At 56.3% G+C, this 17,924-nt stretch overlaps 1 protein-coding gene across 8 annotated transcripts in view; it reads right to left on the bottom strand.

Annotated features, from left to right (window-relative positions):
• INCENP (inner centromere protein) overlaps positions 1 to 17,924 on the bottom strand; it is a 26,938-nt gene continuing 9,014 nt past the window's right edge. For 6 of the 8 annotated variants that reach the window (XM_073883603.1, XM_073883606.1, XM_073883609.1 and 3 more), the window contains exons 5-18: positions 15,654 to 15,705; positions 15,085 to 15,139; positions 14,894 to 14,996; positions 13,689 to 13,740; positions 13,131 to 13,248; positions 12,913 to 13,059; positions 8,098 to 8,207; positions 7,898 to 8,018; positions 7,587 to 7,709; positions 6,669 to 6,745; positions 6,396 to 6,486; positions 6,130 to 6,237; positions 3,845 to 3,995; positions 1 to 2,317 (exon numbers count right to left, since the gene is read on the bottom strand). In XM_073883603.1, coding sequence (XP_073739704.1) covers positions 2,103 to 2,317; positions 3,845 to 3,995; positions 6,130 to 6,237; positions 6,396 to 6,486; positions 6,669 to 6,745; positions 7,587 to 7,709; positions 7,898 to 8,018; positions 8,098 to 8,207; positions 12,913 to 13,059; positions 13,131 to 13,248; positions 13,689 to 13,740; positions 14,894 to 14,996; positions 15,085 to 15,139; positions 15,654 to 15,705 — 1,523 coding nt within the window. In that variant the 3' untranslated portion in view covers positions 1 to 2,102. Of the gene's footprint in view, positions 2,318 to 3,844; positions 3,996 to 6,129; positions 6,238 to 6,395; positions 6,487 to 6,668; positions 6,746 to 7,586; positions 7,710 to 7,897; positions 8,019 to 8,097; positions 8,208 to 12,380; positions 12,393 to 12,912; positions 13,060 to 13,130; positions 13,249 to 13,688; positions 13,741 to 14,893; positions 14,997 to 15,084; positions 15,140 to 15,653; positions 15,706 to 17,924 lie in introns of all 8 variants that reach the window. The other 2 variants (XM_073883602.1, XM_073883605.1) reach the window with 2 other exon arrangements.

Here is a 17,924-nt window from a genome sequence, read left to right on the forward strand (position 1 = left end):
TTAGAAAAACAATACCATTTATAGTAACTCCAAGAAAATGAAATACTTAGCTATAAGTCCAACAAAACTTGTACAGGATCTGTATGCTGAGACTATGAAACGCTGATGGCAGAAGCCATAGATGCAAATAAATGGAGAGACAAGTCAGGTGACGGTTTAGAAGACTCACCATCATATGTGAGTTCTCCCCAAACTTATCTACAGATTTAATGTAATTCCAATCAAAATCCCAGCAACATTTTTGTATAAATAAGCTCATCCTGAAATTTAGATGGAGAGGCAAAATTGATGGAAAAGTGAATATAATTCTGAAAAGGAAGAATAAAACTAGAGGAATCATACAAACGGATTTTTAAGATGGATACAAGCTACAGTAACTTTGACGATGTGGTGTTGGTAACAGGAGAGACTCACAGACCAATGGAAGAGAATACAAAGTCCAGACATAGACCCATACAAATAGGGCTAATTGATTCTTGACAAAGATGCAAAAGAAATTCAGTGGAAAACAAACAACAGTCTTTTCAACAAAATGGTCCTGGAACAACTGGACATATTGCCCCCCAAAACCAAATAAGCCAAAAACAGAAACCTCACACTTTAAAAAAACTAACTCCAAGTAGATCATAAAGCTAAATGTAGTATTTGTAAAAGTATAAAACACGCAGAAGAAAACATAAGAGGAAAGCTTTGAGAACGGGGGCTAGACAAAGATGACTAAGACGTGATACCAAAAAAGTACAGTCCATAAAAGAAAAAAAATTGATCAATTCTAGGTAAAGACGCCCTCGCCAATGGGCTCCATCCACACAACAGTTTCTAGTCCAAGAGCATATGGAACCAATCTGAATTGTGCACCATATTTGAATGAACCATCAGATTTTTTTTTAATGGGTGGATTCCTCTCAACTTCAGTCTGTTGTGCATGTTCACTATGTCCTCATTTTTCAAGCACTCTTGAACTTAGCCTGTATTTTTGTCCTAAAGCAGGGGTCAGCAAACTTTCTGTAAAGGGGCACAGTATCTTCAGCTTTGTGGGCCATTAAGGCCTCTGTTGCAACTACTTAACTCTGCCCTCAGCGGAGCAGCCGGAGAAAACAGGTATTTGTTACAAAACAAAAACTGACTGCGGTTTCATTTGGCCCACGAGGCCATAGTTCGCCAACCCGTTCTCGGGGTGGGGCAGCAGATGGGAAGGAGCTGGCCGCTGCAGCTAAGGGACAGCACCAGAGCCACTAAGTTCTTGACACTAAGCATTCAATGAGCAGCTGCCTGGATTTGTTGGAGAAACATCTCAACTGCTTGCCAGCACTGGACCCAACGTGGTTTCAGGAGACATCTTTCTAATCAGAGCTCCTGCTTTAGCTGTGTTGCACACCTCGTCAGGTCCTCTGACCATCCGCGTGCCTAAGGCGGGGCCCGTGGGGCTGAGGGACTGTCCTAGGTGGCACAGCTGTGTCAAGAGCCCAGTCCTCTTGACCTCAACCCCATGTCTTTCCCACGGAACAAGCTCCCCTTTACAAACAGGGGGCTCTCCAGAAAATCAGAAAGTAGCTTCACCTGCCCCATTGTGCCAGTAACTGACCTGTGTCTTAGCATTGCCCAAGGACAGGATCAGAATCACCCACCGCATCAGCATCTTGACGTGGGACCCGGGTGACCTAGAAGTACACCCCAGGAAAAGGCAAAGTCCCTTGGTGCCCCCCGCCCATCAGTGGCCTGAGCCATGTGGCTGCAGGGCCAGGGTCCAGGGCATTCTGCCAAGGCCCCCCGTCTCCACAATACCCACAGCAGGCTTGAAGGAACAGACTTTATTAATCTAGCTCTCGAACACTAGAGGCTAAAATTCTGCTGAATTATAACAATCTATTTACAGAGTGCTGTCTGCAGGCCAGGTGGGGCTGGGCTGGTTCTCCCCCAACCGCCCACCGAGTGCAGCCTCCAAACAGGCCTGGGCCACGTCCTACCCGCAGCGCACAGAGGACATTTATATACACACGGCAAAGCCCCAGAGACACACCACCAGGCAGGACGGCACCCGACCACCGGAGGGGCGCACAGACACACACAGGGGCTGAGGCTGCTAAGAAGGCCTGGGGGCCTCAGTACTTCTTCAGGCTGTAGGCCAGGCTGCTGGGGATCCTGGCGCCCAGCAGGGGCGGCGAGTTCCAGACAGCAGAGCTGGTGCGCTTGTGGTAGCGGGGCTTGCTCTTCTTGAAGATGTCCTCCAAGTCCAGTGGGAGAATGGTTCCAAAGAGCTCGAGCAGGTTCGGGGGGTGGTAGTACTGGTGGATGATGGCCTGGCTTAGCTGAGTGCCTGTGGGGGACACGGAGGGTCAGGTCACTGCCTTGGGGCGCCTCATGAGCCCCCCCCAGCCCCTCATCACCCTCTCCACCCCAGCACGCCCCCACCTCTGCCACACGAGCTCCTGTCTCAGAGCCCTCTTCCCTAAAAATGCTCTTCCTGCCTGTTCCCACTGCCATCCTCCGGCAGCTCTGCCTGAACACGGGTCCTCAGGCGCTCACATAAGCCGGGCCCCGCGTGGGGCCCTCACTGCCTGACCTCATTACCCCCACAACCACCAAGGAGGCAGCTCCTTTGTTCTCCCCACTTTATAATGGGGAGATTTGCCCAGAGGCACACGGCTAGTGAGTGGGGAGCTGGGGTCTGGAGACCAGTCTAGCTCCAGAACGTTAAGCACACACCGCCGTCCCTGACTGCTATGCTCGGCTGCTTCTCTCCCCAGCCCCCACCCCTGGTCCCGTGGCGCAGGGTGCTTACCAACGGGGCCCCCGGGACACAGCTGTGGGTGGCACACAACCCTGTCAACAAGGCTTTAGGAAGACCCTGGGGGGTCAGGAGGTGGAAAATGTGCCCGCCGCTCACAAACACTGACTCACTTCATCCTAAATAACCCTCCTCTGCTGGCATCACCCCCATTTCACAGATGAGAAAACTGAGCCAGTTTAAGTAAGCCGGCGAAGGTCAACCACCATTAGGTGGCTCTGTCGGCCATCTGGCTCCTCGGCCATGCTCACCCCTGCCTGCTCCCACCTCCCAAATGACCTGAAGTCAGAAGTTAGGGAGGCCAAATCAGATTCTGGCTAACATGGAGTTCAAATGAGGTGATACCGAAGCAAGTTGTCTTCTCTAGAGAGCTGATCCCCGATGGGGCTCTGGGCCCTTCTCGCTGGAGAGTGAGACTGCATCCCACCCTGGCCCCCAGCTCAGCACACTCTATAATAAGTGCCCACTGTATGCACGGGCCCCGCCCCTTTCCCAGCAGGCCCTGCGCCCTGGTCGGCGGTGGCCTGATCACCCACACTCCTGCACTCCTGTTTAGACCCTGGGGCTTGTAAACTCTGGGGTCAAATCCTGCTCAAGTGCCCCTGCCCTGGGCCTTCCCCAGCTGCCTTCAGCTCTTGGGGCGCTGCCTAAAATCTGTTACCCCTCTTGGCGCTATTCCTACCCTAAGCTGCTTATTGGGGTCCAACTCTCAGCTGGCCCATCGGGTGGGGCTCCAAGGAGGGGCCTAGAGCGCGAGCTAGAACACCCAGCACCATGCCTGCCTGCAGCCAGCCATCATTTAACTCATTTGTTGAGAACAGAGGTGCCCAACACTGTTGATCTGGTCCTCAGATGAGCCCACTGGCCATAGAGTGCCCACCCCTCCCTGGGCACATCCCAAGGCCCAACACAGGCTTGTTGGGCCAATGCTTCAGTCTGCCAGCCCGTGGGTACAACAGCCTGCTGACACCCACAGCTGCCGAGCCACTACCTCCAGGGTCCTAGATGTCACAAGTGAGGACCCAGGTCTCCCGGGGAACTTTGGGCCCCGCTCACCTCTGGCCCAAGTGGGGATGGGCTTCCGGGGATGGGCCTCATCATCGGTGGAGTCATCACTATTCAGATCCATCCCGTAGTTATCTGGGTTGATCTTGGGGGGGGCCCTGTGGCCCTGTGGCGTCATCTGATAGGAGGTACAAGCTGGAGACTGGAGAAGACAAACGTGGCCGTCAGCTCCCCCTCCCCCCACATTCCTGCATCTCTCACCGCTGAGGAGTGCTGGGGCTCTAGTCAGCACCCCTCACTTCATGGGGAATAAAAACGGTTCAGGGGTTCGCTTTTTAATTTAAAAAAGTCACACCACATACATGACTGTGTCTTCCTTTTTCAAGTTGAAGTGTTTTGCAAATGTTCTGTCTGGTCAGTGTGTCCCCTTTCCAACAGCCCAGGATACTCCCCTGGGAACCCCATGATTGGTACTTTTTTTTAACCATCTGTTATAGATGAACATTTGGTTCATTTCATTATCATAAACTATACCGCAACGAAAACATACATTTTGTTTATAAGAATATCAAGCTGTTACCAGGGCTTGTTTTTTTGTTTTGTTTTGTTTTTATTTGACAGAGAGAGACAGCGAGAGAGAGAAGAGAAGCAGCGGGAGTCAGAGAGGGAGAAGCAGGCTTCCCGCGGAGCAGGGAGCCCGACGTGGGACTCGATCCCAGGACCCTGGGATCACGACCTGAGCCGAAGGCAGACGCTTAACGACTGAGCCACCCAGGCGCCCACCAGGACTTGTTAAAGAAATTCTGGTTCAAGGGGCGCCTGGGTGGCTCAGTCAGTTGAGTGTCTGACTCTTGATTTCAGCTTAAGTCATTATCTCAGGTTCCGGAAACAGAGCCTCGCGCTGGGCTCCGCGCTCAGCGCACAGTGTGCCTGAGACGCTCTCTCCCTCTCCCTCCCCACCTGCTCGCACTGTAAACAAATAAATAAAATCTTAAAAAAAAAAATTCTGGTACAAGTAACTGGTACACAGCCGTCAAATAGGAGATTTACAAGTGCTGAAACACACAGATGTCTACAACATACTAAATGAAAGGGGAAAAAAAAGGAGGAAAAAATTCAAATGGCCAAATTGGTATATGTTATAGGCTAAATGTTTGTGCCCCCCACGCCCCCCAAACTCTTCTGTTAAATCCTCCCCCCTAGTGTGATGGTATTGAGAAGTGGGGCCTTTGGAGGTGATTAGGTCACAAGAGTGGAGGCCACATGAGTGAGATCAGTGCCTTTAGGACACAGTCCCCAGAGAGCCCCCTCCCCCCGGCCATGGGCAGAGGACCGCCGTCGGTGAGCCAGGGAGAGGACGCTCACCGGCCGCTGAATCTGCTGGCGCCTTGGCCTTGGACGTCCGGCCTCCAGAACTGTTGCTGAAGCCACCCAGTGTGGCAGTTTGTGGCAGGAGCCCGAGCAGACTGACAGTATGTACAGCGGTGCTCACTGAAAACTCTGCGCGTGTGCATGTGAGTGTGAGAGAGAATGAGTGTGTGTGTGTGTGTGTGTGTGTGAGAATGAGCACGTGTACATGTGTGCGAGTGTGTGCGTGAGAGAGAATGTGTGTGAGAGAATGAGCGTATGTGTGTGCGTGTGAGGATGAGTGTGTACATGTGTGCGAGTGTGTGCGTGAGAATGAGTGCGTGTATGTGTGCGAGTGTGTGCGTGAGAGAATTGAGTGCGTGTGTGTGCGAGAATGTGAGAGAATGTGTGTGAGAATGAGTGTATATGTGTGCGAGTGTTCGTGAGAGAATGAATATGTGTGAGCGAGAATGAGTGTGTGTGTATGTGTGCGAGTGTGTGCGTGAATGTGTGTGCGAGTGTGCAGGAGAATGAGTGCGTGTGTGCGTGAGAGAATGAGTGTGTGTGTGTGCGAGTGTGTGCGTGAGAATGAGTGCGTGTATGTGTGTGCGAGAATGTGTGTGTGAGTGTATGTGCGAGCGTGCGGGAGAATGAGTGCGTGTGTGCGTGAGAGAGAGAATGAGTGTGTGCGTATGTGTGCGTGTGTAGAGAAGGTTTATGTGTGCAAACTATAGAAAGACACCAGACTTCGAGTTTTCCTGTAAGGGTGCCTTTCTTTCACTTTATACTCTTTAAAAAAAGTTTAGTTTCTTCTTTTTTTAACAACGAATTCTACTTTTAAGAGTAAGAAAACATACATACCAAAAATGGTAAAAACAGTTGGGCCAACTGTATGCTTCCTCTTTCTTGTGGTCCTAGTACACAGTCCGCGCCTCCAGCCACTGGGAAGGGACGAACCAGAGCCCGCGGGGGGCGGGGGGCGGACTCACCTGCGCGTCCGCGGTCGCACTCAGGCCTTTGCTGGCCGCCGCCGCCTCCCTGGCTCTCCTCTGCTGCTCCTCCTGCAGCCGCTCCTCCGCCAGGCGCTGCTGCTCCTCCTGGGGCCCGGCGGCGGCGGGGCGGCGGGGCGTTAGAGACCGTGCGTGTGCGCCCCCCACCCGCGCCGCCCCGGCTCGGGCCACCCCCACGCAGCGAGGCAGCGAGGCAGAGGCAGCGCCTGCAGCCCGCAGGGGAGCCCCGGCCCGCTCCCCGCTACCTTCTTCTTCTTCTCCTCCAGTTCCCGCTGCAGCCGCTCCTTGTGTAGCCGCAGGGCCTTCTCCCGCTCCCGCTCCCGCTCCTGCTGCTCCCTGAGGACCCGGCAAGGGCCTGTCAGGGCAGGAAGCCGCGCCCTGGCCCAGTCCCCGACCAGAGCAGAGCCCGTCCTCTCGCACACCCCCAGGTGAGGGGGGAGCCGCCTCCCTTCCCCACGGCCCCAGGGAAGCGGCGGCGCGACGCCAGGACGCCAGGCTGGGGCGCGGGGGCCCCTCACCTCTCGGCCCGGAGCCGCTCCTGCTCCTCCTCCTTCTTCTTCTGCAGCAGCTCTTGGTGCCGCCGCTCGTCCTCGTCCTGGTGAACAGACAGCAAAAGGTCGGGGGCCTCGGGCCAGCCTTGGGCTGGCGACGTGAGAGGCGCCGGTCCGGGAAGGAGCGAGGACAGCCCGGCCAGACAAGCCTGCTCCCCTCCCAGCGGGGACACCCCGGGGCAAAGCTCCACGAGAATCCCCGCCGCCACTGCTCTTCATTCAGCGGCACAGCCGGGACTTAAGGGTTGCCGCTGAAGCCAGACTCCGGGCCGTGTGACCCCCGCCCGGTGGCTTAAGCTCTCCGGCCCCGCTCTCCGCACTGATAAAGCGGGAACAACAGGTATAATACCTACAAGCTCCGCAAGCTGCGGAGTTCATACGGCGGACAGACCGCGAGCGGCGCCGGGCGCGCGGCAAATACTAACTACACTTCGGTTACCAGGGTTTACAACCCCCTAGTGACAGATCTGTGTTCCCTACCGTCCTCAGCCTGACGGTCCCCAGGAAGAAGCAAACCCCTCCTCTTCGAGGCGACATGTTCGGTCCTCCCACCAACCCTATCAAGCAGATACCACTGTTCCCTGAAGGCACGGACGCCCAGCCGAGCCGGGTGACCCGCCCAGGGCCGCACGGCTGCCAAGCAGCAGAGCCGAGACTGGAAGTCAGGCTCCAGAGTCTATACACTTAACCCTCGAACCGTCACCTCCACAGGACACGGGAGGCCAGTCGCTGTCACCGTCCACGTCTCCAAGGCATTTGTTGAACCTCTTCCGGGCTTGAAGCCACAAGAGCCACCAAGACCGACCCAACAGAGTGGGGGGTGCGCAGTGGCACGGCCCGGCCTTCCCCACCCTTCCGGGGCCCGAGGCCCACCTGTCCTCGTACCTGTTGGAGCCGCCTGAGCCGCCGGGCCTCCTCTTCCTGCTTCCGGCGCGCCTCCACCTCCTCCATCTTCCTGGCCGCTGCCTTTTTCTTGGCTTTCTCCTCAGCCAGCCGCTCCTCCTTGGCCTGCAGAGCACACCCCTCCTCACTCAGCCCTGCGGGATGGGCCCGGAACTCTGCACCCCCTGCCCCTGCAAACCCGGCTCGTTCCCCATGGCCCGGGGAGGAGAGGGGGGCACCCAGAAGCCGTGGGCCCCCGAGTCTGGCCTGCCTGGGGCCCACCAGGGTACAAGCCTCCAGCCCGAGGCCCGCACCTTCTCAGTCTTCTCGTCGATCTGAGCAAACTTCTGCTCCATCTGCTTCTTCTTCTCCTCCTTCATCCGCTCCACGCGCTCCCGGGCCTGCAGCACCTTGCGGAGGCGCTCCTCACGCTTCCTGCGGGCACAGGGCAGTCACGGGGAGCCGAGCCAGGGCCGGGCCGGGGCTGGGCGGGGCCAGGAGCCAGAGCACTTACAGCTTCACCTCCTCCAGCCGCCGCCGCTTGTCTTCCTCTACCTTCTGCCTGCGGAGCAGCTCGGCCTCCTCCTTCCGCCGCAGGTTCTCTAGGCGCTGCCGCTCCTTCTCCTGGGGCGGGGCGGAGCGGGAGGGGGTGGGGGGGGTGAGCAAAGCCCTGGTGCAGCGGGGGGGGGGGGGGGAGCCCCCCGGGGCCCCGGCCGGACTGCTTGAGAGGCAGAGTCACCCCCAAACATGCCTCCCTCCCCAGATTGAGGCCTGGGGCTGCAGTCCTTCTGGGGGGTCGGGGACCGTAAGGCCTCCCAAGTGCCCTTGACTGAACCCTGCCGAGTCCCAGCAGCACAAAAATCAGGCTCAAAATTAGATACATGTTCTGATTAGAACTATGTTAAAGTGCACTTGGGAAGAGATGGAAGGATGAGACCGGGAAGGGAGAGACAGCTGTAGAAGTTGGGGTTAATGTTCTACACAGGGGGTGGTGGGTACATAAGTGTTCATCTATTAGTACCATGCTCTGTTTATACTATGTGTGTGGACACACACACACACACACACTCTTTTGTGTTTCTCAATATTTAAAAAAAATGAAATATGGCCAAATGCTAACACAGATTACCACAAGCTGGGGAGATATATTAAGGATGGCATATTTTCCAAACTCCCTGTGATACAGGTACATAACGATTTTTACAACTTTTTTAAAGTACTAGTTGGTTGTTCAGCAGATCAATGCTGGGCCCCTCCTTCTCCGTATGCCCAGAAAAGCCCCAGAGGCACAGCAGTGGGCAACCAGAGGGCATAGGTGGGGGCTCCGAGCCCTCCCTGGCCAAGGACAAGACCCGTACTTGCCCCCTGATGGCCAAGGGCATGGACCAGAGCCGCTCCCCCCCCAACCCCCTCTCCTGGCTCCCATCAGACTCTCACCTTTGGGCTCGGCCAGCCATAGGCCCCTCTCCCTGCATGAGTGACTGTCCATCTGCCCTTGGCCTCTGACCTTGACTGCAGATTTCCCACCTAGAAATCTGGCCCCAAGGTAATACAACCCTTAAAGATGGAGAGAAGGGTTTCTCCTGGTTGAGGGTAGACACACTCCACGCAGCATCTCCCGCTGAATGTGCCTATAAAACCCGACTGGCACGGAGCAACTATGTGAAGCCTATGTGAGCACGCAGAGGGGGAAGATCAGGCTTTGAAGCATCACTGAACCGCAGGAAGTTTACCATTATTTTTCCTCTAGTCTAAACTCAGTGAGGTCTGAAACCCCAAAGGGACCTGTGGGGTGCAGACAGACTCTGGGAAAGGCCCTCTCATTCCGACTCAGGGAGTGGAAAGGGGACGTCTAATGCTCAGAGTATGCAGAATTCCGGTTCTGGTTTGTCCTTTCCTTCCTCCTCTCATGCCCCAGGCCACAAGGAACCCTGTGGCGGTGGGAACAGCGGCAGTTACAGGAACCTGCAGAGTCAAAACCCTGAGGGAGGAGAAGTTCCCCCTCCACACAGCAGAGCTGCGATCCCAGAAGGTTGTGACAAGGCTTCTGGTCTTCTCTGTGTACCCCACACCGGGTGACCCTGGATGCGGCCATGGAAGCACACAGCAGAGCAGGGTAACTGAAGCCCCAGCTTCCCGGCTGGAGGATGGAGAGGGTGAACCCCAGAGAGGGGAAATGTATACAGGATGGAGGGAGAAAACACCGTAGGGTTGTCTGTGAACGCCAAGGCGCAGCGCGGGCTGCAGATGCACAGATCGGACCCTAAATATTACACCACAAACTTCGGAGAATTAAACTCACAGACCACCTGCCAGATCCTATCCTGACCACCGACCGGCACACCCAGGACAGATCCAAAGAGCACGGGAGAGGCTTTGAAATCTGAACATCGGAACCACACCCCACAGCAGGCAGGGTGGCACCTGCAGCCTGAACCAAACCCGGTGGGTCGCTGGCAGAGCAAAATACCAACATTCTCTATAAGATTTAAACATGCAGCCCCCTAACATGATATTCAAAATGGCAAGGATATGATCCACAGTTCCTGAGCACACAAAGAACCAGGAAAGTCTCAGCTCCCAGGTGAAGGCAATCAGCAGCCACCCACACCAAGATGACAGATGTTGTTAGACTTATCTGACAAAGATGTCACAGCCGCTATTATAGAAATGTTTCGACAGTTAATCACGTTAAGACACTTGGCAAAAAAAATCTCAGCAAACAGGAGATCTAGAAAAAAGCAAATTGGAAATTTTGGAGCTCAAAATATAGTAACAGAGATAAAAAATTCAGTGCCGAGGTCCAAAAGCAGAATGGGAAAGACAGGCAGATGTCAGTAAACATGAAGGTAAGTCAATAAAACGTATCCGATCCAAACAGACAGAAAAAGCGACTGAAGAGAAATGAACAGAGCCTGAAGGACCGAGAGACACGCAGGAAGGGCCACTGCTGGCAGGGAGTCGTCACCACCCATGACGGAGAGGAAAGAACGCAATACCGAAACAGAATTTCTTAGCAACAGTGGCTGCAAACACTCCACGTTTGCTAAAAGGTGTAACTCTGCAGGTTCAAGAGGGTCACCCAAGCAGAAGTCGACTCCCACCCCCTGCTCTTCGGTGAGGAAAGCACCTGGGAGGCAAAGCTCCCGTGGCACCTGGAGCACCCACCACCCTTTCTTCCTGCCCCAAGTGCCGACCAGACTCCTGCTTCCCATAGGGCTCAGCAAAACCGGTTTCAGTCCCGAAGTCTGAGTGCTAAAATTTCCCAACCCAGGTCGGGGAAACTATCCTGAGCATTGTGAATTTCATAGAAGAAAGCAACAGTTGCCCTGGTCATAGAATCCATGTGCGCCCTCTGCCCCCAAGCCTCCGAGGTGGGCTGGGTTGTCCCTGCTCCCCAGGGGCTACCATCGGGGCCAAGGCAGCAGGTGAGAAAACCAAAAGCTTGTTGGGCTCCTTCTGCCTCCAGGGGCCTCAACCAAGCCGTCTCTCTGCCTTTTACTAAAAACCACTTCATACCAAGCCCTGTGCTGGGTGCTTGGAACACAGGACTCTCTCTGGCTCATCCATTTCTAGGAAGCGACCTCCATCTCCTTTTGTGGCCAAAGGAAACTCAGCCAAAGGTTAGGCAACTAGTCCAAGGCCCTGAGGTCCCTGTGACCCACCTAGGCCCCCTGTCTCCTAACCGAGAACTGGCCCCCCACCCCCAGATGCCCAGTGAGGGACCTGGGCTCCCCAGAGCAGGAAAGGGCAGCTCTCTGGACCTCTCAGTCACCCCCACGAGGCCTGTCAGGTTCCAGGCCGTCCGTGTGGGCCATGGGAGTTCTCTGTCGGAAGAGCAAGTCCAAGTCCAGCTCACTGCCGTGGGCCCAGGTGCCTAGCAGGGGCCTGGCACACAAGTAGGTGTGGAAGGCCGCACAGCCTGCTTGCCTGCACAATGGAAGGCATGCCATCGCCTCGTTCAACCGAAGGGGACCAGCCTCCTTGCAGGAGAGGCAAGTTCAGGGCCGACCCGTCTAGCTGCTGAGAAGCCCCGTGACCCGCCAAGCCCCAGGCCCTCAGCTAGAGGCAGAAACCCTCCTAGTAGGAGGCCCTTCAAAGCGCCAGTGGGAACAAAGGAGACCCCAGGAAGCCGAGACCCCAGACTGAGCCGATCCCGGCTATCTGGGGCTCCTTCCTCAGGGCCCAAGGCCCAGCTCAGCTCTGAGAAGAGAACAGCTTCGGCGGCCTTCCCTTCAGAGGCCGCTCTTGACAGTTCCACTGCTACGCCCACAAGACCCAGCCTTCAGCCCTGGTCCCCCCACTGCTCTGCCCCTCACAGCAGTAGCTCCCGTCTGCCACCCGCTCGAGCTCAGTGGTCTGGGGATCAGAGACAACGTCTCTGTTCTCTTCGCAGGCCCCGCCCCCCTACCCCCGGACCCTGAGTGGGAGGAGCCCGGTGCTGGGAAGCGGGGAGGGAGGTGTTGTGGGGAAATTCAAGCTGTGGCCCCATGAACAGCCACAGGTCGCGCCCCCTCTGCCTCCTCGGCCTTCAGGGAGGCTCTGAGATCAACGCTCGTCCTCCGGGGAGCAGAGGCAAGGGCAGAGAGGGCAGGCCCTGCAGGGGGAGGACACCCGGAAGGGCTGGGCGTCTCCAGGCGGTCACCCAGCGCCTCAGGCTCCCCCACCCCCTTGGCCGCACCCCTCCACTTCCCATGTTAGTGCTTCTACAGGCGCTGGTGGGTTTGCAGGAGCAGGGCTAAGCAGGTGAGTGCTAGGGGCAGCTAGGTTACCGGGGCAGGAAAAGGCTTTACTTACAACGAAGCTGCACTGTGGGGGAGAGGAGACAAGGAAAGAGCCAGGAGTTAATGCCAGGCTGGGGGACGCCCTGAAAGCAGGCCACCCTCCTGGCCATGCCAGCATCAGCTTGGGGCCCCGCAGCCTCTCACCAGCAGCTCCCCCCGCCACGTCCTCCCATCTTACCAGCCCCCATCCCCAGCGAGCACAGCGTCCACGTGTGTCCCTCACCCTAACTACTCAAGGCCCCGGAGGGGGTGTGGGGACCGTGGGGGTGGACAGTCACGGCAACAGCGGGCTACGCCGTTTCCACTGCTTCCCGGCTCAGCGCCCGAGGCCCACGCGTCGCGCTGAGCCGGCCGAGCCTCTACGCCGCAGTGCGGAGCCCAAGGAGCCAGGACCGTCCTCAAATGAGGAGGCAGCCCGTGGCCATAGAGGATGGAGCTGGCCCTTGAGCAGGGCCAGGTCACAGCTGCCTTGGCCCAGGTCCACGCTACTCCCAGCAGCCAAGGGGACACGCGGGAAGGCTCTAGCCAAGCTCGGCCAGGAGTACGGGCTCCCTCACCTTAGGGTCCACGCGCAGGGGAGTGTTGCGCTTGATGAAGGATTTCATGACACTGCTGCGGGGCGCCGAGGTCGGGGTCATGAGCATCTGGTTCCTCTGCACGGTGTGCAGGAAGGTCCGGAGGGGACGCACCACCTGTGGACGAGGGCCATGGTGAGGACTCAGGCACAGGGCAGGGCACCGAGGGAGGGCAGGTGCCCACTCACCTTGCTGGCCGGACAGGGCGGGGAGGGGGTCTTGCTCCTGGGGGCTTGCAGCTCCTCATCCTCCAGCTGCTGCCCCTCGTCCAGCTCACTCACTGCCTGCTTGTAGCTGCGCTTCCTCCTGCCGCAGCATGGCAAAAGCCGCGTCACGGGGCTGAGCCCAGGGCCCGCCGCAGGGCCCCAGCCCCACCCCATAAAAGGTCACCCTTTGCACAAAAGTGGGCCCAGCATAGGGCTCCAGACTAAAAAGCACTGGTGAGGTAGGGTCTCCCTGACCACCCGTCTGCTGCCCAGAGGAAGGGAAGTGACCTGTCCTAGGTCACAAAGCCAGACGGATGCAGAGGACGGGGTCCAGGATCTGGTCACCCACTCCCAGACCAGGTTTGTCTCAATAGCAGTGAACCAGCTCCTTCAGGCAGCCAGAGTACTAGGGCCCACCCCTGTCGAGAGGAAGCGGAGGCCCCCAGCCCCATGCCCACCCTCCCCGAAAAAGGACTCAAGGTTCAGGCCCCTCTGGGCCCCTCACAATAGTTGCCTGCACAGCCCTGCCCAGATGCAAACCTGACACTCTGGGGTGGCTCCTTGGGGCCATCTGCTTGGTCGGTCTTGGGCCCTGTGAAGATGGCAATTTTGGTGAGACTGCAGGGACAGCTCAGAGGGGTCAGCCACCCCACCCCACCCTCACTCCCAGCAGCAGCTGTGGCGGGGGCAAGGCTCTCTTCCTGGCAGACCCCAGGGTGGTCAGTGGCAGAAGCCATCAGCCTCAGCACCGACTGGCCTTGAGAAATCTGGGGACATCCAGAGCCCAGCATGCTATGCCCAGCCTGTGGACCCCTCACCCCCCATGCCTGGCGCCTATGACAAGAACGGCAGGACAATCCTACTGAGGTGACCCCAACCATGGCTCGTCCACCTCTAACACTGAGACCCAGGGGGGTGGGTACCTTTCAGGAGCAGAAGCCCATGGAAACTGCAAACTCTAACAGACCCCTCACCCAGCTTCGAAACCCCACTCCTCCAGGCCTATCAGCTGGGGCCGGCATGACAGGAGGAGGGAAGGGCTCCCGTGCAGGGTCCCCACGTGGCGTGTGGGGTGAGGACATTTTGTTTCACTGCTCAGGGAAAGCACCAATCTCCCTGTCCCGTTTTAACACTCTCCAAAGGGACCTTGCAGCCCGCCCGTGGGCTACAGGGCTGGCGCGGCCCTTGTCCCTGACCCCCTTTGAACATGAAGCTGGGAAGCCATGTTCAGAGACCTCACAGCTGTCGGGCTCTTCCCGCTGAGGAGACGTGAGCCGGGCCCTCGGACGCCCCTGGCAGCCGGGGGGTGCCAGAGCCCATAGCTCGCCTGTCCTCTTCACGCAGGGAGACCCACAAAGGTGAGGAGTGAGCCGGCGGCAGAGACATAACAAGGCCAGGTGTTCACACCCCAGCACAGAGTTCCTCCCACTGCCCCCAGGAGAGGGGCTCAAGTCTCTGACCTGGCACATTCACAGTCAATGCCCCAATTCAGGCCCCCCGCCCTCCCCCAGCTTCACACACCGACCAGCCACGGCCACTGACATGGTGCTCAGCAGCAGCTCCAGCCAAAAGCTGGGCGATGTACCCTACAGACCCAAAGGGGATCGACCACCCCTGGGTCTCATTTACCCTCTGGCCAACAGCCCAGGTTATGGGCTTCCCTCTCCCCAGACAGGAAGTCAGGCCAAGGCCACCAAGGCCAGCACGGCCCTGGTCCCTGTCCACGGCAGGTCAGAAAGACTCACCTTGCTGCCCTTCAGAGGGTGTTTCCTGGCCACCAGCCACAGGCCGCGAGCCAGGTGTGCTAATGGCGATCTTGGTGGCACTGCGGGGCATGTTCTTGGGGACCTGGGGGGGGGAACCAAGGTGCTGGGGTCTCACCCGGGAGGGACTCCCAGGCCCTTGAGACCTCCTCTCCCTGGCCCGCTCGCCTTACCTCTGGCTCAGCCGCCTCCACAGGCTCAGCCTCCTCGCTGGGCTTCTGCTCAAGGCTGAAAGCGGACCAAGAGGCATGTGGGACGCGCTCAGCCGGCCTGAGTCCTCCTCACAGGAGCCCCTCCCCCACCCATCAGACGCCCTAGCCTGGGTCACAAACCCACAGTGCCAGGCAGGCCAGGACGGCAGCCAGAGCCAGGGGCCTGATTCGGGATGTCAGCCCCTTCCCAGCTGCACCCCAACCCCGCATGCCCCGATGAGCCACTGTCTCTTGTCTCTGGTGAGGCCGGCTCTCGATTCACCGAAGGGCCAGCAGGCCCTGTGGATTTGACAACCCATGGAGCCCATGCCCCAGGGTAAGCCTTAGAAGAGTCACGGCCAGGCCAGGACTGACACCTGTGTTATCTGCTGCCTGGTTAGAATGGGGTGAGACTGCAGCAGTAGGCGGTCCCCAACCAGGAGGGAAAGCTTGGGCACAGGAAATGCTTCCAGGCCTGGGGCTCACCTGCACAGAATCCATGTGCCCTGCCCAGCCCTGGAAAGGTCCCCAAGTCCTGGAACTGAACTCACCCAACTTTCTGGGGCACCTCCACATTCAGGAGCCTCTCCAGGTAACTGTGACCTGCGGGGAAAACAAATGAACGAATGATACCTCAGAAACTGGCCAGGTGCCGGTCCAAAAGGCCCAGGTGCTGGTTGGGACTTGGCCACTCTTCACTTGCAGCCGGACCCTCTCTACCTCAGAGACCCCTCCCTTCACTAGACCCGGGCCGTCTCGACCCCAGAGACCCTTCCCTTCATTAGACCCAGGCCCTCTCCATCCCAGAGACCCTTCTCACTAAACAAAGACCCTCTCCACCTGAGACCCCCTCCCTTCACTAGACCCAGGCCCTCTCCACCCCGGAGAGCCCTCCCTTCACTGAGTGGAGAGGCCCTGAGTACATTCTCTCTGCTCCTAGCACCCACAGTAGAGCTGTTGGTTTTATGTCTCCCACGACTCCCTAGCTGGCAACCTGCCCATCCGAGGGCACATCGTGGCTCCTTCACCAGGCTGGGAGTGTCTTGGGAATGTCTGATTCCAGGCCCCCAACATGCAGCATGGGGCCCAACACAAAGCAGCTTATTCATTCAACAATTATTCTTTGAGGCCCTACTATGTACCAGGCCCTGACCCAGGCCCTGGGGACCCAATGGTGAGCAAAACAGACAAAGCCACAATCCGGTCTATATAAGCGTCAAATAATCCTGTGAAAGACATGTGGTATGTGCGAGGACAGGAGAGAGCAGAGGATTTTGAAAGACTGTAAGGGGGACGGGAACTGAGCTGGTCTAGAGGCTGAAACGTGAAGGAAAAGAAGGTCACAAAGGGGCAGGGTTGGCAGGGAGAAGGATGTCCAGGCCAGTGGTTCCCAAAGCATACTCTCAGACTCCTGGAAGTCAAGTGCACAAGACCCTTTCAGGTGGGATCTGTGGAGTCCTGTTTCCACGGCAACACAAAAACATAATTTTCCCTTTTCGCTGTGCTGGGATTTGCCCTGAAAGTTCAAAAGCAACGCTAGGTGAGACGGCTGGAGGCTGAGCGCCAGACAGAGGTCGTGAAGCCAACTGTACACCACACTCAGCACAGAAATGTCCAGTTTCACTTAAGAATGTCCTCGATGAAGGAGTAAAAACTACAAATTTTATCAAATCTAAATTTAAGTACCTATCTTCCAAATCCTCTGTATGGTAGGGTGGAAAGTTTGCGCAGCGCCCTCTGCTGCACACCCATGTCTCTGGAAAGCGCCCATGTTTGAGTACCCAGCTCAACTAGCCACTCTTTTTCATGGAACTATTTTTAATTGAAAAGGCAACTGGCAAACCATGGCTATTCAATCTTGGATAGCTGACAGACATTTTCTTAAAAAATGAAGTGAGTCTGTCACTTAATATAAAACAATAAATAACATTTGCTGCCAATAGTTAAAAAAAAGAGGCCCCCCAAAAAAAGGCCAAAAATAGAATTCTGAAAAATATGTACACACTACCATGAGCTTCATAGCTTCCCAATACCTAAAGATTTTTCCGATGAGATCAGAAGACAAATGTGCTCCCTTTAAAAAAACAGATGATGAAGGGCGCCTGGGTGGCTCAGTTGGTTAAGCGACTGCCTTCGGCTCAGGTCACGATCCTGGAGTCCCGGGATCAAGTCCCGCATCGGGTTCCCTGCTCAGCAGGGAGTCTGCTTCTCCCTCTGACCCTCTCCCCTCTCATGCTCTCTATCTCATTCTCTCTCTCAAATAAATAAATAAAATCTTTAAAAAAAAAAAAAACCAAAAAACAGACTGATGAAGGGTGTCGACATTTGGAAGAGGCACGTAACTCAGTAACATAGTACTTTCCAAATGATCAACGCACAAGGCTACAAAATCACACATGGCTAAAAGTTCCGTTCACAGTGAAAGACAGACCAAGGTGGGATCAAGGATGGTTTCCGATTCCACACTGCACTGAGCCTCTAAGAAGCCACACACAGATTATCTGGAAAAAAAAAAAAAAAAAAAGCATGTGCGCAATTATCTGGAAAGTCTTTTAAAGTACTCCTCTCTTTTCCAACTACATATCTGTGTGAGGCCAACTTTTCTTCATGTGCTTTAACCCAAGCAACACAAGGCAACAGATGGAGTACAGAATCCAGCTGCCTTCCTTAGAGTCACACATTCAAAAGATCTGCAAGATGTAGAAGTGTGCCAGTCTCCTCATTACAGTTTTGTTTTGGAAAAGAGTTGTTTATTTTATTCAATAAAAAAAAACAACTAACGTTACTAGGTAATGGGCTTGTTTTTTTTATATCAAAGTATT

Source organism: Callorhinus ursinus, unplaced genomic scaffold (assembly GCF_003265705.2).
Source record: "Callorhinus ursinus isolate GAN/ISIS: 27379988/994484 unplaced genomic scaffold, GSC_fseal_2.0 scaffold51, whole genome shotgun sequence".
Taxonomy (NCBI): domain Eukaryota; kingdom Metazoa; phylum Chordata; class Mammalia; order Carnivora; family Otariidae; genus Callorhinus; species Callorhinus ursinus.